At 42.3% G+C, this 24,185-nt stretch overlaps 1 protein-coding gene across 2 annotated transcripts in view; it reads right to left on the reverse strand.

Moving 5' to 3' along the window:
* Positions 1-290: 290 nt before the first annotated feature.
* The window catches only part of LOC137781445 (raftlin), a 98,124-nt gene continuing 74,229 nt past the window's right edge, over positions 291-24,185 (reverse strand). For both annotated transcript variants that reach the window (XM_068570207.1, XM_068570206.1), the window contains exons 7-10: positions 23,841-23,959; positions 11,041-11,144; positions 6,127-6,202; positions 291-5,400 (exon numbers count right to left, since the gene is read on the reverse strand). In XM_068570207.1, the coding sequence (XP_068426308.1) occupies positions 4,750-5,400; positions 6,127-6,202; positions 11,041-11,144; positions 23,841-23,959 (950 nt within the window). In that variant the 3' untranslated portion in view covers positions 291-4,749. The remainder of the gene's footprint in view (positions 5,401-6,126; positions 6,203-11,040; positions 11,145-23,840; positions 23,960-24,185) is intronic.

The following is a 24,185-nucleotide window of genomic DNA, read 5'->3' on the forward strand; positions in this document are numbered from 1 at the left end:
AATATACTACTTGCAGAAGAAAGCACTGCAAGGAAACAGTATGTCGAACATTAAATGGACCTTTTTCTTCTTTTTTTTTTTTACTTTCAGCAGATATCTACATTCATGTATATTATTGTCTTCCAACTGCAAAAACAAAATGCAACAGTATTTCTTAGTTCATGAGTCAAACTTAAAGCCAAACTATAATTCCTGAATAAACTTTGTGCTTGAGAACCTCTGTTGCTTTTACAGCGTCAACAAACAGACGCTCCATTTAAAATGTACAAAAAGAAGCGACGACAAGTGTACACATTAAATATAAATCATTTTATAATATACAAATTGTACAGATGTCATGAACAATAGGAATGTGGACATACTCAGGATAGCAAAGATAAAGAGTACTTTTTCCTCCTTGATAGCAAACACTGCTCTGCAAGTGACAACAGCTCAAAGATACATGATCAAAGATACTCAACATTCAAGATGGCAGCCGAGGTGATAAAAAAACATCAGACCAAAACCTAAGAATACATTTTCCAGAGGCTGTGAGCAAGCTAAAGTGACAACGCAGAAGAAGAAGAAGAAAAAAAAAATGACGGCGTCCTATTGTATCATGTTCTGTCGTTTCTGCCCATTTCACATCATAGCAGCACACAGGAAATGAACCATTGCGTTTTTATTTTTCTTTACAGCGTCACCAAGAACGATTGCACCAGCGGCACTATTGAGGCTCAGAGACAATTATGCTGATAAAAGACAGGAAAACTGTATATTAGCATTTATATATTTTTTTTACACAAATGGGCAGAGAGCTGCAAATGTATAATTAAGTCTAACATTAGTCAAAGGTCTCCTCCTTTTCACGAGCACGGTTCAGCATCATTTATCTGATGAAGTGTGAGATCCTGCCTCGCTCTTCTCTCCCTGTCGTCTGTGTTTTTCTTTTACCAGGCAAAAAAAAACAAAAAAAAACAACATAATTACCCACAGTCCCTGAAGTGTACTCATGTCAGAGGTGAGACTGCACCGCCACCGATCAGCCCTTATCAGGGAGGCCGCGGCCTCAGGTAGGACGGGCGGATGCAGGGCCGGTTGTAACTTGTGTCAAGGTTACGACCATCCTTGTTTTTGGGATGTTCAACTGGAATGTGGTGGGAGTGGAAAACACGCTCATGTCACATGACATCACCAGTTAAGTGGCGCTTAACTGATTTGTTTTTTCCAAACTCTGCTCTTCTAGATATAGTGGAAAATGTCTGTTTTCACAGGATGCCAAAAGGAAATACATGTCACAGTTTCAGATAAGAAAAAAGAAAAAAAAACACTAAGAAATACTGAAACAAATTCATAAAGCAGATACAGTAGATGACAGTTAAAATGTTTATCTCGACGCCGGGGAAACTGAAGAAATTGATTAAATCTGACGAAATAAGTTGACCCGGATCCAGTGGGGACATTTGTCAAAATATTCACAACGATCTCGTCAGCTATCAAAAGGCGTCTTTTGGTATTGCCTTTCATAATTCATATTTGTCACATCCTGACAAATGCGTGAAAGTGACAGCTGAGTGTCATTTGCGCCACCAGCAGCTCTGATGCAAGGGGGAGCATCAAATATTCCTTGAATACAAGAAGTGCTTATTAAAGCTCACACAGCCGGAAGCTAAAAGCAGCTGAGAGAATGAAATACATAAATCAACCAAGAAGAAAGAAAAAAACACCACAGAGAATGTCTCAGTATGACTTCATACCTTCATTCAAGGTCATCAGAGTGGTCATTTGTCACGTGCTCCTACAAACTCCCGTGCGCAGCTGTGGGAAATCCATTCTGGCTCAAATATGACCCTTGACCTCCTCTGCCATTAGCGATCACACCCATGGGTCTGGACTCCGTCATAGTGGAGGGCGAGAGGGCAGGGAGCATATGTTGTGGGGGTCACGCGCACGGCGAGTCCCGGGTTTAAAACCAACAACAGCTCTCGGGAGGTAGCTCGACGCATCAGTCAGAAATACATGTTTTAGCAAGCTTTACCAGAACAGCAGAGGCAACACAAAGCCCACAGTGAAATCTCTGGACTCAAAAACAGAACATTCACAATAATGATAATGAAAAGAAGAAAAAAAACAGAAATTCAAAACATCTTCAAGATAAATCCTCTCCCAATCATAGACCAATCATTTTCATCCCTCACTCTGAACTCCAGTAATAAAACAGCTGAAAAAATACCAACACGGACTCTAGCAGATCTTTCCTGTTCGACTATAACAAACATATAACACTTAAATCACTTGTGCCTCTAAAGGACATTTCTAAAAAGCAGTTTGTGGGGCATGTACAATATAGTAATAAGGCTAAGCTGGTCACAGTTTTTATATTCTACTCTACACAAAATCACTTGCCATTTTACATTGAAAATCTCAGCGGCGGGTGTATTTGTTAATAAGGATAGCACTTATTCAGCATAACTGATCCTGCTTGTGTGTAATTGAGGAGTTTCTTCTCCCAAACGAAAATGTTTTTCTTTCAACATATCATCTATTCTCCTAAAACAAAAGGTCCAAATTGTGACAAATCAAACTCTGTGTGAAGTAGGACAGCAGGTAGTTTATGTTCTTGATTAATCGAAAGCTAACATTTTAATAAATAGGCTTTCTGGCATATTGTACGATGAATGTGCATGTGTGTGTAATTTCGTTTTACAAACTTTTGAGCACACACTCTTCCTCCCCAGTGCACATGATTCCCCGTGACATCAGCGTTAAATCTGAAGGCTACTCGCTTGACGTGTTGAGGTGGTTTGCTGTCAGTCTCCCGATAAGAGACCTGCATTATAAATGCATGATTCCTGACAGAAACCCCACTGACAAAACCCATTAGCGAGCTAATGAGAGCTCCACACCGTGAACGTCATCACCTTCCACCCTCCTCCCCATCATCCCCCCACATTTTTTTAAATGGAAAGCTACACGATGCCGTGAAACAGCACATTATGACTTGGTTATTGTCAGAATTGATGTCGGGAAAGAGGTGCTTAAAAAGCTGGAGGTAAAATAATGAAGGAAGTCTCAATGGGGGAATGCCGTGCGCAAGCGGCCGTTACTTTTTAAATGAGCCTATTCATTTCTTTTATTCGATTCCCTTATCCTCTGTGGTCTTTCTCTCTCGCTCTCTCTTTCTGTGCGTCTCAGTTTCCCTCCCTCAAGATTCTGTTTTTTTTGGGTCCCTGTAAACGACAAGGCTCGGTCCTGACCACGCCGCTCAACCTCGTCCCCGCACTGGTGAGAGCTTTTGTTTGTGGTCGGTAATTGGAAATGTAATTAAAAAAATGAAACTTTTGCGCAGGAATAGATCCTCCCTCCCCCTTTTCCCCTCCGTCCCTCCCAAGGCTGCAAACATTCAGCTGAATTTCACATCCTTATCTGACTCTGCTCTGAATATGGAACATTCTGTATGCAAGGTGAGCTTAGCAACACCACACCAAAGAGTGATTATCAGCTCTCTTTGAAGCACTTGACGGCTTAGAGCTCAGCGTAAACAATTATCTCTTCACCTCACTTTGGATTGCCTGTCGCAACAAACGCCTTTCCCATCACCTCTACCAGCGCTCTCCATCCCAGTTCCCTCCGCATCACAACCGACTCCGGTGCACAGAGCGGAGAAGACGGTGACGCTGTCTGTGATCACACACAGATGCCCTTTAATTGTCAAGATTCTGTCTCTTGGATTTTTTGGAGGTGACTTGTCTCTTCTCAGCTTCGCAAACTGGAAAAGAGCTGCTCTCGTGGTTTATATCTGGGTACAACTACTCGGACGAGAGAGCTTCCTCCGATCCACAGTCGCTGCTGTTCTCTCAGTTTGTGTAAATTCACCCTTACAATGACATTTCATTGGGAACCATGTCACCATGATAACGGAATAGGAGCAGATCGGACAAGGAGCTGCCGGCCGTGGTCATTTGATGGCGATTAGGTAGTTGGTTCTCTCGGTGACGACGCACGTCGGTTGGGGCCGTAAATTAAGACGCAGTAGATGTGTGGGTCAGGCGGGATAACACTCACACTCTTGCCGCAAGTCAGTTTATACCAAAGTAGCCCCGCTTTGCAGCTGTCCGTATAAAAAAATGGCCGCCGCTTTGACCGTCCCGCTAAGCCGATTGCGATGGGAATGTCCGTTCCACTCCTATTCCATTTCTACGTGTGCAATGTTCCTCCATTCAAGGCCTGGTCGCACCAGAGAGTGACGTTGTGTAATTCAGGGCGTTGGGGACTATTTACAAAGTGGATGGTGCAACACAGCTAGGCTAAGCTACGATAGCGACCTCCATTTTGCCTCTCCGAATCTCGGTTACCTCAGAGTTTAACAGTCAGGTTGGCTTACTAAAAGATTTACTTCATCCCCTGACAAACAAACCCAATAATTTTTGCAGTTCCATTGAAAGGAAATACATTTTGTCGTCTTCAACGCTGGTGCGACCAGGCCTTTTTCTAATTGCGGCATCCTTCTATATTTCCAACCCTTTGTCGATCCTCATCCTGTTATTCCAGTGTCTCCACATTGAAAATCTGTTTTGGATATATACATTCAGTATGTGTGATTATACATGAGGGCGGAAAGTTGGTCGTTTTGGAGAATGCTGCAGCGATGGGGATCGAAGCCCCTTTTTAATCTGGATCGGGGACAACGGCTGTGAACCAGTTCTTACGATGGGGAATTCAAGAGGTAGGGTATAGGGGAAAACAAATCTCGACTTGGACTACTTGCAGCTACTCTTCCTTATCTTGGCTTTCGATAGTCGGTGTGGGCTGCGACTCTGCCGTGATCTCCTTGGCCTCCACGCCTGGTGGCTCTTCTGCCCTTCGTGTGGTCGCGACCTCTTCGCCCTTGTCTTTCTCCTCGTCCGTCTCCACCCCGTTTTCAATCACAACTTCTGCCACGCACTCGCCTTCTTTTTCTTTGGTCTCGCTCTGTGTTTCGACGGTCGCAACGATTTCCGTCACTTCCTGGACCCCCCCGTTTTCGAAAGGCTCTCCGTTCTCTTTTGATCCCGCTCCTTCCGGCACTATCTTTTCTTCTCTCTCTCCCTCTGTGCCGTTTTCTGCTCCTTTCTCCTCCGTCACTGCTCCCCTATCTTTCTCTTCAATGCTTATTTCAATCCCATCATCAATCATTCTATCTTCCTCACACCTCACTTCCCTTTCTTTGGATGGCTCACTTTCTCTTGCTCCATCTATATCTGTTGCGTTTACCCTCTTTTCCCAACTCTGGTCTTCCTCTCTCTCGATCCTCTCTGTGTCGTCAAGGATCTTGGGATCGTCTGCATCCTTCTCCGTCTTTGTTTTCTTCTTCTTCTTGTTCTTTGCTGTGTCTTTGATGCAGTTCTTGTTGGACTTGCTCCGAGGCTTGAAGATCAATTTCTGAAACATTTAGAGTTTACATTAGCATGTTAGTGGAACGCATTGTGACTCTTTAAATATGCTTTTGGGCACAAAGCAGTGCGCTCAGACTTAATTAGGAATGGATCACAGAGGATCTAATATTGCACTGGGATAACGAGCTAATTCAAATGAGTCTCGTTGATGCTGAGAAGGAAATTGAGGCCACTTGGAGGGCAGTTATTGAGGGCCTCCAGGTCTGCAGTCTGACCAAACAAACGAGCAAGAATTCAAAGCAATATGTCGTCAATTACTTGAACAACTTCTACAGGGTTCAACTCACTGCAGGCATATAGAGAACTGAGATTGACTGCAAAGAAAATATTGTTAACGCTAGCAATTCCCTGAGTCTTAAGGCCTGTTAAATTTGTTGTTGTGATGGCAGTTTAAATTCGGGTCACAGAAAGCGCCAACGTGGATTCATTCCACTGCGGACAAAGGTTAGATTTAGAGGTTATCGCCGCTAGCCGGGGTCGTCAAGAAAGCATTACTTCTCCAAACAACCCATCCGTCTGTTGCTGAGGAGCTCCAGATATCTGTGTGTGTGTGGTGGGTGTTTGGCTACTTAAAACAAAAACAGCTGTGGAATTGGAGGTTGCTAAAGGTAATGTTGGCCTTGGCTAACTGGTGAGCAGGTGACGAAACGAGGTTGGAGACCCCACAGCCACATAAGCCAAGAAACACAGAGAGGAATGTGAGGTTGTGTACCTTGGATTCCCTCTTCTTTCGGCCCAAGACGGGTCTCTGCAGGAAAACAATCTGTTTGGTGGACAGACTTCCATCACTAGATAGAGAGAGAGAGAGAGAGAGAGAGAGAGAGAGAGAGAGAGAGAGAGAGAGAGAGAGAGAGAGAGAGAGAGACAGAGAGAGAGAGAGAGAGAGAGAGAGAGAGAGAGAGAGAGAGAGAGAGAGAGAGAGAGGGGAGCAGAGGAGCAGCTGTAAACGTTGGCAATTCAATGAGTTCATAAGACTTTCATAAGTCAGAAAACTTTTTGGCACTAATTTATTTATAAGTGATTAAACATAAAATGAGTGTGGGGATCGGAGCAAACTTTTCCCACTTGCTCTTTAACATTTTCAACATTTATTAACAAAAACACTGTCTGATTCCTTGCTTGAAAAATTGCAGCAGAACTCTAAGATAAATATGTGTAATTCATTTGTGTTAAATCCTGAGAAAACGCAGATTTGGTCGGCATGCTTTCTGACTTTCCATCAAGATAGTCAAACGATTGCTGGCCAGTGCTCATGCTTTACACTCTTATCTGACAGTTCAAGGACATAGGGTTGTAGCCCAATCTCTTCACGGCTGTCATCCGTCAGCCCCCCCAACATATTTATGTTTGAGTCTTGCAAGGAAACCAATTTTTCACACGCAAGATTGCAGATTTCTTTTTTAAAGTCTGATCATCTTCCACTTCTCAGAACATGCGTTACTCCTCTTTTTCTCAATTCCCCGAATATAATCCTCCATCCCGTGCACAAGTCACACTCCTGTGTCTCGAGCGGGATAATCTGCACCAGTACTCGCGCTGATAGATTAGTCGCGGCATGAAATGCAGATTCATTTCTGAGTGGGCTTTCTTGTCTCACTTTCATCCGTCTACTCGTCTTTGTGAACTTGCATCCCTTTTTATGTGCTCTTGCTCTCTCCAACTAGCAAGCTGACTGCTTACTTTTACCGCTCTGCTTTTATCTCCCTGTGACAGACTCATTTTTGACAGTTTTATTGTTTGTTGTTTGCTTTATTCCTTCTATTTATCTCGTGCTGTTATATACACGGCTTAAAAAGCAGATATGTTGTCCAGCGCCACTATCTGACACAAGTTCAATAACACCCACACGCACACACACACACACACACACACACACACACACACACACACACACACACACACACACACACACACACACAAAGGTTAGGTGCTGTCTAAAGTTAAGCTGGCAGCTCAACCTTGCACATGAAGAAAGATGGCAGGTTTATGATCGCTGCAGAACCCTAAAAGCCTGCTACAAATCTTCCCTTTCTCAACATCAAATGGACTTGAGACTCCTCCAGCAGGAGGCTTACTATCTAAACCATCCAAAGCACACCACAACTTTTTTTTCCATTACCTTCTTCCTCCCACCATTTATCCGTAAGCTATTTTCGAGGCTGTCAAGAATGCTGGACGGCTTCCTGGCGAATCAAAGCAGAAGACTAACAGGAGTTCCCAGCAAAAGCCTTGGCCCATTAAGCCAGAGAGGAGTGGATGGCTTAGAAAATTACAGGCCTTTACTGAACCTTCCCTCGGCTGTCAGCGTCAGCCGCACTATTATAACTTGAAGCCATATAGAACTGCAGTGACCTGTGTCTATTTACGGGTGAATGTACCTGATGGCAGCTTTATCTTTAAAGGGAAACAGTCGACTGCCCACCTCTGCTGCAAGCTGCCACTTAAAAAACAAATCAAATGCTGCACAAAAAAAAAATCTTTTATTCCAGAAAGACTGTATAATATTGTTGTTCACTATTGAGTCTCCAGCTAATTAAGATACCTGTAACAATGAACTAATTTGTCTGCATCTCGTTTGTACCCTTGTTGTATATGTTCTCTTGTTCCACAGCTGATGTTGAGAAATTCACATTTACTGTAGTTAATGGCTCTAAAACGTAATTACCAGGAATGCATGCTCTGAGACAACTACATGAATTAATGTTGTGTAGAGAAGCCGCTGAGCACCAGTTAGCATTAATTTCAGACGCGGCTGAGATCCCTGACACTTATCCGACCCCTCCAGATGAAGTGCAGTCTGGAAACCCTCAAACAACAAAAAGCGTGCATCTGCAAATTTTGCCGTAATAAAAAAAAAAGAATAGAGGAGTCAACAGCACAAAAACAAGTGTAATGAGTATTGCTAATCTGAAATAGATCATCAACCATTGTTTCGCCGCGCAAAATGTTTTCAAGGCAGGGAGAGAAATGAGCTCCGTCTTGTACTGTATCTAGGCCGACTCAGATTAATTAGCCATGTTGTGCTGTTGTGTTGTGGCATTTTGAGAGAGAGAGCAGAGAGGGGGGGAAACAAAGCATGAAAATAGAGAGGTAATTAATCAGCTATGCTGTGAAAGAGCAGTAAACAGGACCAGCCGAGGTGGGGGCCGAGCACACACTCGGTCAGTGTACTGATGGAAATACTGCATGTACACTTCATCAGCTCGACGCAGAGTTATGTTAAATAATAGTTTTACATTTTTAAAGCCCTTCTTAGAATGACGCTAACGTGCCTGTATTTATGGTCAATATATTATTTGTTGCTGTGATCCTTCCTCCTGTCCGTACTGTACAATAGGATAGTGTAGTACAAAAGATGCCTTCCCAGTCCTCGTTCTTTGGAAGGAATTTCTCCAAAGTAAAATATATTTCCTTCTCGTACTTTGCTGGACTTTCCTTTGCTGCAGCAGAGGGGCTGAAAATTGCTACATGGCACTAATGTGACTGATGCAGCTCAACTTCAGCAACAATTTCTCAAGGACTGTGGATATTTTCTCCCATCACTGTACACCCAAATTGCTTTTACTGTACTTTGCGTCCATTATGGAAAACTGGAACCATTACAGTGATGAATTACCCTTTCATCGTGCGTGTGTGTGTATTGGGAATGAATAAAATGTGAACCCATCTTTTTAATTTAAAATAATGGTTGCATACTAAGAATAGCATGTCCACTATAGCTTACTATATGTGATTACATGAAGTATTTGAACTTAACTTGTAATTATCACTGAGCAGTTTGGTTTCAGTTCAACTAAACAAATGTGTTTCATACTCATCAGTATGGTCCTTGTTGGATTGTTATGAGATATTAGCAGGAGAATTTAGTAGTACTAATTATTTGCTGCTAACAAAGCTAGCAATTAGCAGTGCAGGGCTAATATTTTGCTAACACGACACATTACTGTTGGCCTTTGTGTTTACTTTGACCGTGTGAACTTTGTAGGCCTCCTTCATATGTTTGTCTTCCACTGGAACATGGGACAATAAAACTAATGTGACTGCTAGCTAGACTGTACTTAGCGAGTACAGTCTGTTCACTTTACTAATGTTCTCGTTCCAATACGTATGGTTTGGTAACTATTGTTTAACTATCTCCTCTTTGTATACCTCTGCGAGAGCCGTGGCTAGAATCGTTATGTTTTATCGTATCACCTTGAGTGAATTGCTTCAAAGTTAGCACAACCATCAATTAATTACAATTTGGTGGTGAAAGATCAGGATCACCGTGACCTCAAAACACACATATTGCTTTTGTCCATTACTCAAAAATGAAAATGCTAATTACGACGATTTCAGACAAATGGTCTACGAGGGGAAAATAATAAAAGCGCCGCCCTGCCAGACAGCGAAAGCTTGTTTTTTTGTTACTGTGAGGGGTTTGCAGAGACTCGACCGTACTGCAGAGAGATATTCGAGTGGTGCGGTACATCATCAGCATGTTGAAGGACAAAATGTTTCTGGAAATGAAGCTCCTCGGCGTGCCTGAAGAAACATGCGAGGCCTCTGACCATAAGCGGATGTGCACTCATATAGAAGTCATGAGTGATGAGTCAGCACAGGAGGCTTAGCAGAGGAACCGTTGCGTTTAAGTGGGGAGATTTTCCACCAACAGTCAGAGCTGCTGCTTTTACACTTTCACAGCTGCTGCTGCTTCTCAGCATGAAGCTCAGCCTAAATTGGCACAGATTTAGGTCAATTTCTTTTGAAAGGCGTCTTATTTCTTTGAACAATAACTTAACAGATATGGTGTGCGTGCTACTACAGTTTTCACTGGAATACTGTGGCATACGGTCGGTAGTGCCTGCTACGAGTTTATGATGTCTTTTGGATTTAAAGTTGTTTGATCACTTTTTCTTTTTTTCTCAGCTTAACAATTCTTAAGAAAAACTTTTTTTTGAGAACTTCAGAGTTGCCTCCCAGCAACCAAACTAAAAGATGGCTTTATAGTGACATTTTCCATTTTTGTTCACAGAAAAATAAATAATCAAAGTGTCTATTCTTTGTAAACACTGCAGTGACGAAGAGCTGTTACTAATAAAAAGCTACTCTATTGTTATCTTGAGAAAACTCCCAAATGTCAGATTTCTTATGTCCTGAGAAACAAGTCTTGTTTCAAGCGCAACGTCAATGCACTTTCGGGATGATGTGTGTTTTTTAAATGATTCAGGAGCAGTAGATTTACTACTCAAGTAAACCTTGAGGTCGGGCTATTTATTCAGACGTCTCACTGCATTTGAATAAATCTTACATATTTTTTTCATAATTTTTAAATTCTATTTCCATGTATCTTTTCGTTTATAACGTAATCTTCTAAATTAGTTAAAAACATAAAATGCAAAGTAGATGTGTGAGTGCTCACCCCTTAGGTCAGAGGAGCCGCATACATTATCAGTGGTGCAGCTAATTGGTTTAATAACTAACATGATCAGCTGCGTGTTCTGAATACTTATTAGTTGTTAATAATTAAAAAGTAACACGGAGGCTCGTAGTTGCTGCTGTTGTAATTCTCCCTGGTTGCCAACAGGGGGCGTTGGAGGTCTCAGATTACCTCATGTCCCTTTAATGGCCAGGTGAGGGTCATTACCTGTTGGTCTTGATTACAGGAGTTGGCAGCACACAGGTGAGCCTCCATCCATACGTGGCCAGGGACTGTAGCAGCGGAACATAATCTGCCTTCACCTGCAAACCCTGCGGAGGAACAAGACGCCCATTACAGCCTGCAATCAGCACAAACAACCTTCAGACTGCACACAATGTCCCCTCAAACACACACACACACACACACACACACACACCGTGCATGCATTTTATGGAGCAGAGTGCATGCGCTGCTCTGATTGCAGCTTCATCCAGGTACGAGACGCAATCAAGCGGCATCGGCATCCCTTCAAATGCCGGTTTAATAAAACTACTCTTCTTCGCGCACGTGATGGCTTTAATACACTGAATGTGTGCAGCCGTGGAGCTCGTGTTCAGAGCAATGTACACGGCAAAAAATTAAAATAAGCGAGACATGAACTGCTGCACAAACTCCCAGGTTGCCATGAGTCAACACGGCAACCATCTCTATTGAGAAGGAGCGTTTGTCAGCACCGTGAGTCCTTGAGCAAATAGACTGCTCATGTGAAGCTGCTCACTTTGTGGTGCACATTTAAACTCTGTTTGTGCTGTTGGAAAGCTCGATAGAAATGAGCTGTTGTCTCAATGACAGATTTAAACCAAGACTGGCCGAAACACAAACATGTATATGATTGTTTTTACTTAGGGGACAAGGAGCCTGTTAGTAATTCAAAGTGAAATGTACACAGATTACTTTATGTACTTTAAGTAGACACACACCCACACACGCACAGACTCCCTGTTCGGAGAGGAAGCGTGCGTGTGGTTTGCCATTCTTGTCATTTTAGGTAGGGCACTTGCCGAATATGCAAAACCGCAACGTGTGTCAGTTGAGATTACTCGAAACCAACAACAACACACGCACGCACGCAAACGCACGCACGCACGCACGCACGCACACAGAGCTGACTGGCTCCATATACTCTAATAGGATGCCTGAAGTTATGGATGGTGAAACATATATTAAAAGACAAGAGTAAAACAAAAGTCTCAGTATTCAGGCCGTTACCCTTTTTACATTTTCTTTTTTTTTCTTTTACATAAATTTCAGACCGTTAGGCCCGGATGTGCAGCGCGTACTGATATGAGTCAGAAAGGCAGCGAACATGAACGGGGAACTTCACAGAGTCTATTCATAGTGCACCGATCAACTGTAGAATACTCCACACCTACACGTGCTACTTTAGCCTCCACTGTACTGTGAACTGTGGAGAATCTTGTCTAATTAAAGCTGCACCAGGCAGCTCATGTGAATGTACTGTACATTCATCAGTGGGAACCACAGAGAGGTTGCATTAGAAAAGTGTCCCTTTCGGCCCTGAAGGAGTTGGCGCCACAGATTCATGAAACAATTCTTTAAATATATCGGGTAAAATTCCAGCCCCCTCTTTTTTTCTCTCTATTCAGTTTTTTTTCGGAGAAAGTATCTCAGATCAGAAACACTTTTATTGGTCGGTGTAACCAGGGTCCTAGTTGGCCATCTGGCACTCTGGTCTTATTGTTTATATAATGCTTTCACATAAACTCCTTCCTGCGTTGGTAACCGCGGCACAATTTTCTTTCACACATTCTTTTGAATTTTTTACAGTATTAACGTTCTTGGAAATAATACTTTAAAAGGCCAGTTTGCTAAAATCACATGTGATATAATTTCACTTGAGGGGAGGGAACTAATAAATAGATTAGTGTGAGATAGACTACTACCATGTTATACTATTAAGAACTGATTACCATAACTCACTAAACGACTATCACAGCAACATCTGCTTCAACAACAACTACATGTACTACCATTGAAGCACAACAAATACTATGTGTATAAGTACTATTGCTTCCCACTTTGCTTATAACTTAGTGTTTATCTGACTAAATGTGCAGTATATAACTAAGTGTACTTGGTGACATCCACTATTATCACAACTAATACCATTACTGCTTTTACTGTTGGTAATAAATACATAAATATGATTTAAAAAAGTTTTTGTACTGCTTTACTACTGTTAATGCCTCTTGTGCTTCCTCTTGTACATCAAAACAATCTCCAATTTCAGTTACTAGTAATTGAGTAGAATCCTCCATCTATAGCAGTATTATCAATACAATAAATACTACTACAATTATAATTACTATCCCCAGCTACAGCCACGTAGTACAACTACACACTGCTATCCCTCGATCTGTAACTACTACCTCTATTACCGCTACTACTACAAGAATGACGACTACCATGACTGCAGTACTTTCCTGCTACTATTGCCTCTTCTAATTCTGCGTCAGGGTCCAGTTTGTGGTCAAACAGAGAGAATAAAAGAGAGAGGGGGAGAGAGAGAGAGAGAGAGAGAGAGAGAGAGAGAGAGGGAGAGATCAGCATGCAGTGCTCATTGTCTGCCATCAAACAGACCTCAAGTCCAAACACTTAAACCCACTCCACCGCACATCGCCTCATTTTTCTCCCACAGATTCTTATTGATCAGGGCGTCAGAACATGGACAAACGGACCGAAAGCCGTCACATATCAAGTTGTAGGTTATTGCGAAGAGCTAATCGTTCGACTACGAGACACTGCTCCAGACATTATTTACACAAGCATTACTTTCTCAGTTCCTTCAGGGAGCGGCGCATCTACATTAGTTTTTCGGAGGTTTACGTTGGAACCACTCCCAGAAACGGGCTCTATTTCAAAGCCTTGCCCGGAAAGTAAATTGAGAAATATTTTTTTTCTGTAATGGCTTGCTGTTCTTCGGAGTAGGTGAGAGTTAATCACAGTCCCCGCAGTCTGGCTCCCCTCTCTCTACTGAGTTATTATGCAGGGCCACCTCGCTGCATCAGCACTCCTCCGAGCCTAAAAAACAAAGCAATCACGGCGCCATCTTTGTCTCAGATGTTATCTGTGCGACTATAAAGAAGGACCTCACGGCCAGAGGAGCGAGGAGCTGCAGTTCAACAACCCCCAGTTGAAGCTATGCTTTAAATGAAATCCAGCTTGTTGTCTTTTTTCTTTTCTTTTTCTTTCCTGAGATCATCTCGTCACACAGAAACACGTTTGTACCTTGGAGCGACGGGGCTTCAACCGCCTTGCTGAAGGGCATCTCAGCATGAAGTGCTGAATATGTCTCCTGCAGCTGATGATGGGAGCAAAAGCAACAAGCGCTAAAGCAATAACCCGCCGCTAACCTTCAACGTTTTTGATGCTAAACCTCCAGTCTATTGTTTTTTTTTCAGAGATGGTGACATTATCCAGTGTTTGGGGACTTGCACCTGCGACAAAGTTTGTTTTCAGCCCTGTGGCCGGGGAGGAGGGAGCTGCAGGTCAACTAGAGGTTCAGAGCTGTCGCTCAACAAAAACACCAGAATATGGTCTTTCTTTAAACCTCTTCACCGACTCGGCAAGGGAGACATAACAAACCATAATTCTGTTTTGCACCAGCTCTGAATGTGGCTGTAATTTTGCAGACAACTGGGGTCAACAGGTTTGCAGACACAGTCCACTAATGATGAAGCAAATACCTTTTAAAAAAGGGCATCAGATATTGTTCCTGATAGAGCGTTGTCACAGCAACAGAAAATTCAGCATCCACCATATTTTAAAGCACTGCAATATTCGTGCTTCTCCTCACTTTTACATGAGGACATGCTGGTGATCCGCTCTGTTTGGATTATATATCATCCTATTGGCCAGAAGGTATCTATGTCTTTTCATGTAAGTCTGATTTGTGATTTATGAAACCTCTGCACACTGAAATTGTGCGATTCAGCCGCCTGCACCACTCTGCACACGAGATGCATTGAAGGAACAAGCCTCAACGTCCTCTCACGCGCTGTTCTGCCGCGTTCAATCGCATCACATGATCAACAGGTGAGTCTGTCCACCTGGCAGAGTTTCATTATTCTGAGCACGTTAAGGACTTCTGGTCCATGTTGGCTTGAAGGTTGAGACTGGAAGTTCATCCTTGACCTTGCAGACATGTTGTAGCTGAGAGAAATGCCATCACCAGTTGTAGCTGTTTTTTGTGAGCTGTTTTTCTTGCAGGATTTCGTCCGATTTTTTAGCATATTTTGACCCTGTGGCATCGATGACATGCATTCTGAATGAATGGTTTTATTAATTTTTTTATTTTAATTTCTTCAATCAGTTGTCAATTTGTGATTTAATTTTCTTCTAGATGCCAGCATGAAGTGGACATTCATGGGTCAGAGTTTTTAATAAATATCTGATGGACTGCCCTGAAACCTCTGTGGTGCTTGGAATTGTAAAAACTTTAAACCCTCGACCTTTCATGTATCCATCATCAGGTCAACCTTTTTAATTTGTTCAATACTCTGGTTTCATCTTTTCCCTGCTTAAAATTGCATTCCTGCTAAAGTAACACAGCTAAATAAATACCTCCAAAGTTTATCCAAACTTCAGAGTTTGACATGGTCTAGTGGTTGAGTCAAGACTAAACTATGCAGCCTGATAACAGTAGGAGTCAGCGCACAGTTTCTTGTTCCTCTTCTGCCCTCAGTGTAAGCTTTTATCAAGTTCTTTTGCACGGGGAAGAGAAATATTAGCATTTGATCTTGTAAACTGATGACTGAAACGTGGGTTCTGAGACAGATCAGCAGACAAATCATCTGCTTTAAAGCAACGGCCCTAATTACTTTATTTTATAAAGAGAGAGAGGCCCAGAGCCAAATCGTGACAAGGGAGCCCAGAGTTCTTCCCGGTATCCCTGTTTACTGCTTTGTTGAATTAGGTAAGAAACCAGATGTTTTACTTTTCAGCTGATCCGATTCTTTTCACTGTAACCTAGTTTGGTGAAGAGAGGAACAAGAGCTAAAGAGACGCCAGTTTCTGTGTCATGTTAACCTCAATTTAGACTCAAATCTGCCTCAGACGGTTAACTTTAGATAATCACTCCACCCGATATGGTACATTGCGTTATTATTTTGTTACAGATGCTTGAGCAGTATTCTACTGCTGTGAAAGGTGGAGCAATTAAACTACTTTACAGTACAGTCATGTATATACAAGTGCATGTTAATCCCCTAAAATTACCTTTTAAGGAGGTTGGGGAGAAGAAGGGGAAAAAATTAGTTTTTTTTTATTTTTCTATAATTAAAAATTCTATAATCTTTTTTGTAAAAATAGATGTTTAGATAAATCTGACCTCTTTGGGCTTCGTAAACCATCTTAGACATTTTCTCTTTGGTGCACTTGTAACTCATAGACTTACTTTTTTGCACAGTATTAAATAATCTTATCTTCTAAAAAAAAAGGAAATCTTTATCTAAAAACTACCTCTCAGTTTGGAAATGAAGCGTAATATGTCTCTCTGAAGAGGTAGAAGTATAAAATAACACTATAAAGTAAATGTACTCAGTTACTTTTCACCACTACAAGCCTCTCCTCTTTTCTGTCACGTTGATTCCTGATAAACAACCTCACTCCCTGCAAACCAGAACCTCCGCCTCCAGCCCGGATCTATCAGCATCATCGTCACGTTGTTGGACAGAGCGGGCCCGATCTCTCACTTGCAGGGACGGTGCAAATTACTCTCCTGCTATCTAGGTCACCTCTCCACCTCTCCTCTCACCTCAGTCAAAACGAATAGAGGTATCACAGGCAGGCGGCCCGCGGTAACGATCAGCCCTCTGCACAACATGCAGAGGGCTGGGACTCATAAGAAATGGGACTCATAAGAAATGTAAAATACTGTAAGAATATACTGTATGTTATAAATAATGCACCGGGCTTGATGCTGGGGGAGGGGGGGACTAATCTGCATCCTGCGTTCTTTGAAGTGACAGTGAACCCAGAGGAAGACACTGCCTTTTTGTGTGAACCTGATTTCAAGCAGATCTGAGCGACAGAACACGCTCACACGCCATGTTCATGTGAATATATATGACTGAGGTGTCCTTGTCGATGTCCTGAAGTATTTCTTCAATGTGTCTTCCCTGCCACACCGATTCTCTGATGCTGGGCCTTAATTCCATTTCTTTAGTTTCCTGAGAGTGTGAAGTGCTGCTCTTCAAAGCCGCGGATGCAAGGGAATTCTGGGAATGAGTGACAACAATGTCGGCGCTGTTAAGCTCCTTTCGCTTGCTTTGACTTTGGACTGCCATTTCTTAAATTTGAACTCCACTGATATTAACTTTTAGGGTGTCTTTTTTGCAGGAGTAGACACACACACACACACAAGCTCTCTAAATGCTCCTTGCAGTTTTTCTGGTGTGTTTTTTGGGTTACAAGTTGTCAAGATCAAGGAGTGACTGCCTGCCAACATCGTCACAGTGCAGCACTTGAAGTGGTTGAGAGAACATTTTACTTCCTGACAATCACGCTAGGATATCTAAAACTGTGTGCAGACGGTAAAGCACACACAGCGCCTTATTAAATCGACCTTCAGATCCTCTAGCCATCTGAAGTCAGAGAGAAAACTGTTATTTCAGCTGTAAATTATTTCGCGAACACCAAAGTCATAAAACAACAGTTATTTTTTATGTTCGAGCTACACTAATAATACCCATAAACACAGCTTGTCTGGTGGTAACAAGGGAGCGACTGAGCAATCTGTCTCGCTATCTGCCATTTTTCTAAGTTACGTGTAAAGCACTGCAATCATTTTCTTGCAAGTTTATATATATATATATATATATATATATATATATATATATATATATATATATATATATATATATATTATTACTGCGAATATACGTTCAGTAGCAGAACCAAGGTGCATCTCTGCTGTACCTAATTAGTGTAATAAACACCCATGCCAGTTTAATTGCTCTGGAAAGAAATATCTTAAAGGGTTGGTCACAAAAAGAACCCCAAAAAAAAGCTTTCTCGTTTACCTCCAGTGGCCTCCCAGGATCATTTCTGTTGTATGTGCTGCGGTTGGGAGATTTGTGCTTCTCCTGAAAATGGAGGTGAATTTACTTTTGTTTGTGCTGCTCAGTATTCCTTCCCCCTCTCTATTTTGGGGAGGTGGCACACTGAGATGTTGTGCACAGATGGATACCACGAGGTGGAAGTTTAAAAAGTCCCTTTTTTAATGCTGATGCTTTTCAGACCCATCGATAACTACACTGTCTGTACACTGTTTTTTGACCTCTTGGTGTCACCTCACCAGGATTACACGTCAAAGTCAATTGACTAGTTGTAGGGAGTACTAAACTACACGTAGACATGTTGTATAATGTCCTTTCTGGTTTTGGAGGAGCTTTGTGAAGTCTGAGAGAATTGTTGTGTTATTTGAAAAAAACATGGGCCTAAAGCGTCAGGGAGGATCTAAGGAAAGACTTGACATTACTGGCTATTGAAGGAAAAGACCACACAGAGAGGGGACTGTTTGAATGTTTTTACCCGTCTCCCAGTTGACTTGGCAAAGGTTTGATTGACTGACAGTTCTTCCTGTCACCTGCAAGTACAATATAAAAGTACTATCTTGCCACTTCGTGTCGCCAAAATCGTAGGAGTATGCGTACATTTCCGATCCTCGGAAACATCCACCGCGCTGCTGGAGTTCGCTCGTCTAACCCGGCCGCCGGTCACGGCCACATTTTCCACCGCAGAACATGCAACACTGTGGAAGTTGTTGACATTTGAGGCCAATTAAAGTTACTTTTATTTTGTTAAGGGTCAACTTATGTTAATGTTTCATTATTTCCTGGATAATGTCTTAAATTTCACAAAGGCAACCATTTTTAGTAATACAACATCATCATTTCATTAATATCTGTTCCTTTTTATTTTTTGAGGACTGTAGATAAAAATGTAACACTAAGTTGTTGGTAGTACACTTTTGGGCTTTGCACTCCTACAACACCGTCAGACTTACAATGAACGGTTGAATAAAAGAGGATAGAAACGGCCTCAACAGAACCAGAGACGTCGGCTCCTTTGCGCCACACATTCTTCTTTCTTGTGTAATTCTGGCACCTGTACTACCCACAATGCAACTTGATCGCAGTGTTATGCTAGTAGCGGGTATTGTAGCCCCGAGCCGCCTGCCTCAAGCAGAGATGAGTAGCGTTCTAAAGAGGTCTGGTAAAATCAAAGAGGTCTTTGAAGCTCATGATGTTACACTGAGTAAAATGTTCAAACCGGGGAGGCAATGTTTTCTAAGGCTGCGTCAGATCAGATGCAAATATTCTATGCCTCGTAAACGGTTCCCTTACAGAAGCATGCCATATTAGATATATTTCAAAACTTTTTTTAGCATCTTGAGAATTTTAAAATACTGTTCGTTGCACAACATACTGTCGGTCCCAAAGGACCCTGACTAAGCTGAAGTGGATAATGGTGCTTTAGACAACATATAAAAACGGTATGAAAAGACAGGATAAGAAGCTTTCTAAGAAACATCAGACCCCTCAAAGGTTGTGCAGGTGAAAACCAGTCCATCCTTTAATAAAACACCACACAAACATGTTTTTTTGTTCTTTTCTTTTGAAGGATGAACTGATTTTCACCGCAGCACCTCAATGCGAGCAAACATATTAAGACCGACCCTAGCCGAGGTCTGAAGGAGGCCTTGTTTTTGTTTGGTTTTTGCTCCTTCAAAACAGCGAGAGGAAAGGGCCCTTTCAGTACATTAGTTTCAAGGCAGCTCCTGAATGGATTTTCCCTCTGGACACACAAGATGCGAAGCTGGACCTAATTGGAGTTTCGTAGCGGAGACTCTCGATGAGTTATTCATTTTGAGCGCTTCACCCACATCCATGTGGTTCCTATTGAGGTCATTGTCACGTCTTCAGATGTATTCAGAACATCTGCCAAAAATCAGTGTTGTTTTGTTCTTCATGATGAAGCTATTAGAGAATGGCTGTTGTGTCTCTTTTAAGCACTTTTACGGGCTGGACACACTGTGCGTACACATGAGAATGTCTGCGGCTGCTCATTTTATGCACTTTGTTGTTTTTGTGCGCTTTTTTGCTCAGGCTGCACTAAAGTCTCAATTTGTCAGTTCAAGGATTTTCTTTTCTTCTTTAATTTCTCTGTCAGAAGTGTTAGCTATTTTATCACTGGACTTAAAAAACAACACATTCTGATACCTTGTCGCAGTATAATTACTAAACTCTAAATGACCTGATAAGATGAATGTATTTTCATAATTTTCATATGGAAGCCTCTTCGTGTCATTGGCACATTGTCAGTGTTAAGGTCGGTCTATTGTTATACTTATTGTAACTGTATAATCAACCGATGCTAAGTCCCGCTCCCTTTAGATACTGTCGCTAGGCCGGAGCTTGACAAACAGAAACATGGAGAAGTCGTATCCGTTTAGCTGCAGTGTGTATCAGATTAGTCTCTGGGCATTAGGCAGTACAGCTCCAGGAAAGCTGACCGCTTTTTGAAGGACCACAGTCTGCGATGGAAGGATATATTTATAGTGATAAACTTTCCTCGGGCAACTTTGCTGGTTGAGAAGCTAGACGTCGTAAATATCAAAATAAATGACACCGTAAGTTGATTAGGGGCCACAGCCTTGAAGAGATAAAACAAAGGAATTAAATAATGCAGGTTCACCAGACGTCTCTGCCTTCAACCTGCACTCCTCACTGGGAGCCGACACCGACCCCACGGCGCTGGAGGCACAGGCCGTATTGCCGGGGCCACTGGAGGTAAGGGAGGCAGGCCAGAACCAGAACCAGGAAAAGGACTGAACGGAGCCGACTGACGGAAAATTAGTGGTTTTCTAAAGTGCCTCTGGTGTTTGTCCACAGGGGTCGCCAGAATCAACCCTAAATGAAAGTTCCTCATGGTATCTGACGGTATACAAAAGTGATGTGACTTCAAAAGTAACATTACCTTGAAAAGATGTAGCTAAGTATGACAGAAAAGGAGAAAGGCTGCCAAGCTTGCTCAACTAGGCGGGACTTATGAAGGGTCAAATGTTGTCAAACTCTTTAGAATAATTTGGGCTTATAGTCATTGTTCAATAGTGTTGGAAAAGGTGCTTGAAAAATATTATGAATTACTCATCACATATTACTCATTTGCATTGCAAAATAAATGTAATCACTTGTACTTATTTGACGTTATTCAGCACAACTCTGTAAAAGGTGCCTCTAAACGACTCAAGAGCCTCCAAATAAATGATATTTGGAACTTCTTGTAATATCATTATTACAACAAGCGTTCAATCATCTATATTCAGTCGTGTAGTGCAGCTCCTCACCACTCTGCTGCTCTGCAGACACCTGTAGGGAAATTCTCTGATTTGCTCTCCGTTACAAATGGAACAATTAAAAACAACTTTCGTATGTTCAGTGAACAGACATGCTCCCTGAGACAATGCACCCCCACTTGATGACAATATCAATGATTGCTGTCCTCAACGAAACTGCTTCCTCTTCTTCTCTGAGCTTCATACATCCAACCACCTTTCAGACTTCGAGATAAATAAAACGCTCCGAAGGCAGAAAACCAGATGACATTATATACAGAAGAGGAAAAAAAAAAACACGCAATCAATGTTCTGTCTTATTTTTCATTGTAATTATCCCGGCACTGAAACAATAATGAGCTGCGAGGATACTTTGCATATCAATTTCAGGCGGTTTTCACCGTGAGTGGGGATGATGTGAAGCCCTGATCGCCCTTTGTGAAGGAGTGTGCTGTCAATCTGATTTGGCGTGGTGCAGATTGCTTGGGTGAAACAGTTTTTTTTGATAAAGTCCCAGTGGAGGAGTTGATTGGATCTCCTGGAACACAGGCTGTGGCTTCGGCGTCGTTCACTGTTGACGTTTCTGAGGAAGCCTTGAAATCCATTAGGCTGTAACAGCATTACCATTCATCTCGGAGGAGGGGAGGCTTTACTGCCACCGCCAGACGACTGTAGGAGTCTCTTTTTATTTATTTTATTGGCACATGAGGCCATCAGCTGGACAATCACAGAGCCACATTTTTAGTGGACAAAAGTCTCCTTTCACACTTGGACAGCCGAGGGCCACAAAAAAAGGTCTAAATTCAATTACAGTGATAGCATCGGCAAACACATACAGACACACAAAACCAAACTCAAACGCATGCACATGCAGCTGCATGCACAAACGTGGACACACACACACACACACACACACGGTTGAAAGGCAATGAAATGGCCGCAAACCCTTCAACTCTAGACAGAAATCAATTTCCAACTTGGAACTTGTGCTGAGGAGAGACGGTAATCGGTGGGCAGATAAGGGCTTGTTTGCTCCTGATAAGAGGAGCGACCACGACACATGTTCCATAAATTGAGATCTGACTGATTTGCCTTTGGCGTTGTGGCGCGAGGAGGGTGGGGGGCAGTGTGGAGGGGCTGAAAGGGCACGATACCTGACAACTGATTTCAATACAGGAGGTCCAAACTTTTTCAGAGGATTTGTGCTCTCAACCAGCCGAGGCAATGTGGCTTAAACTTATTTTTATATAAGATGGTATTCATGTGAATATTTTACTGATAAATATTGGTGACAGAGGTGGAAGACAAACACACGACCTTTATCCAGGAAATCGCTGCAAATCTAAAAGTAATACAGACATTTTGTTGCACGAGTCGTTTGTTGAGCGAATGCTCTTTTCTTAAACTTTGTCATTTCGTTGACTAAATCTAACTTTGGTTCATTTTGAAAAGAGACTATGAATGCAACGGGGGCAAAACTCAGGCTCCAGTACGTAAAGCACCATAGTTTGAACCCTAGGGTTTGAACCCTATTAACAAGAGTTGTGCCCTGCAGCTATACACAATAATGGGTCATAAAGTATCAATATATTTTGAAAGTTTCTTTTGACATTTATTTAACCAGTACCAGCTGGTGGTTGCTCAGTCACTTCATCCCTTACATAGCCCACTGAAGTCTAGACGTTAACTAACTCCTAAGAGGCTGCAGACGGCAACAAAACTGAAGTTTCAGGGCGCTCTGATGCTTCTGTAAACTGTAAACCGTCTTCTATTGCCCGCCAGTGCAGGTGTAGTAAAAAGATTACTTTCCCAACACATCTGTTATATCTTTAATGCAGCCTGGCCGCTTTTTCTTTTTCATTGCAGTGTTGTAAGTTCCGAAAATAAAAATTGTCCCCGTATACTACAAACGTTCCCCTTGGTGCTCTCACTGTCACCTATAACAGATATCCCTGCTCATTGTCCATGGAGCACTTCCAGACCTTACACTTGAAGACATGCATGGATTAGGGAGAGAGTTGTTTATGTTTACTGATATTTTTGGACTGTACCATAAGTTAGCATGTGTGGATTTTGAAAATGGGTGTTGTTCCCTGAAAGGAAAAACACCACACTGTGTGAAGAGTCCCATTAATGCGAGGTCAAAGATTCTCTGCACGGTTAAACTATTTTCTTTTCAGAGATATTCCCTCATTTCTGTGTTTTGATGTGGTGGAGAGCGTCGTCTGACACGTGGTTTTAAAATGTCCCGTTCGTGTTCGTTTGGGTTGCGAGGTGGTGAGTGCGAAGGCCACAGCTTATGATTCACATAATTTGCATCTTCATCAAACTATTAAAAGAGACCTTGTGCCTCACATGAAAGCATCTAAAGTCTTTATGTTTCTCTGTTCACTTAATCATTTTTTTTTTAATCTTTAACAGCTTTACAAAAATATATATAACACACCATGATTTCAGGTATGTGGGTGGTGGGGCATACACTTTGGTCGTCCGTACGCTGTTACACACTTATTCCCCCCTCCTCTTTACCCCTGCATTGAAACTGAACGTTGCACAAAACCTGCACGATTCGAGAACAAAAGATAAATCCACTCCCTCCACTCACGTTGATGACGGTCCACTGCTCCACGACGATGGCGTCGTATGTCAGGGTTGCCGCGTTCGGCTCACCCTCGCTCGCCTCCTGGAAGATGAAGACGCTTTCCACCGACTTAGGCAGCATATCTGCAGAGGAGAATAAGAAGGAGGGAAGAAATCGAGGCGTGAAGAGAGTATTTACTGGATGGAGCGTGGCTGTCTTGTCTCTGCGGCTCCTTTTTCAGGCCCTCCAGGCCAGAGGAAATGGAATGATATCACTCAGTCCCATTCACACACAACCCTTTATTACATAGCCGGTGGTGTGGGCCATTTGTATGAGCAATGTGCACTTATACATTATGCAGGGAGACAG

Source organism: Clinocottus analis, unplaced genomic scaffold, assembly GCF_023055335.1.
Source record: "Clinocottus analis isolate CAN_PGR_092001 unplaced genomic scaffold, fCliAna1.0.p SCAF_9, whole genome shotgun sequence".
Taxonomy (NCBI): domain Eukaryota; kingdom Metazoa; phylum Chordata; class Actinopteri; order Perciformes; family Cottidae; genus Clinocottus; species Clinocottus analis.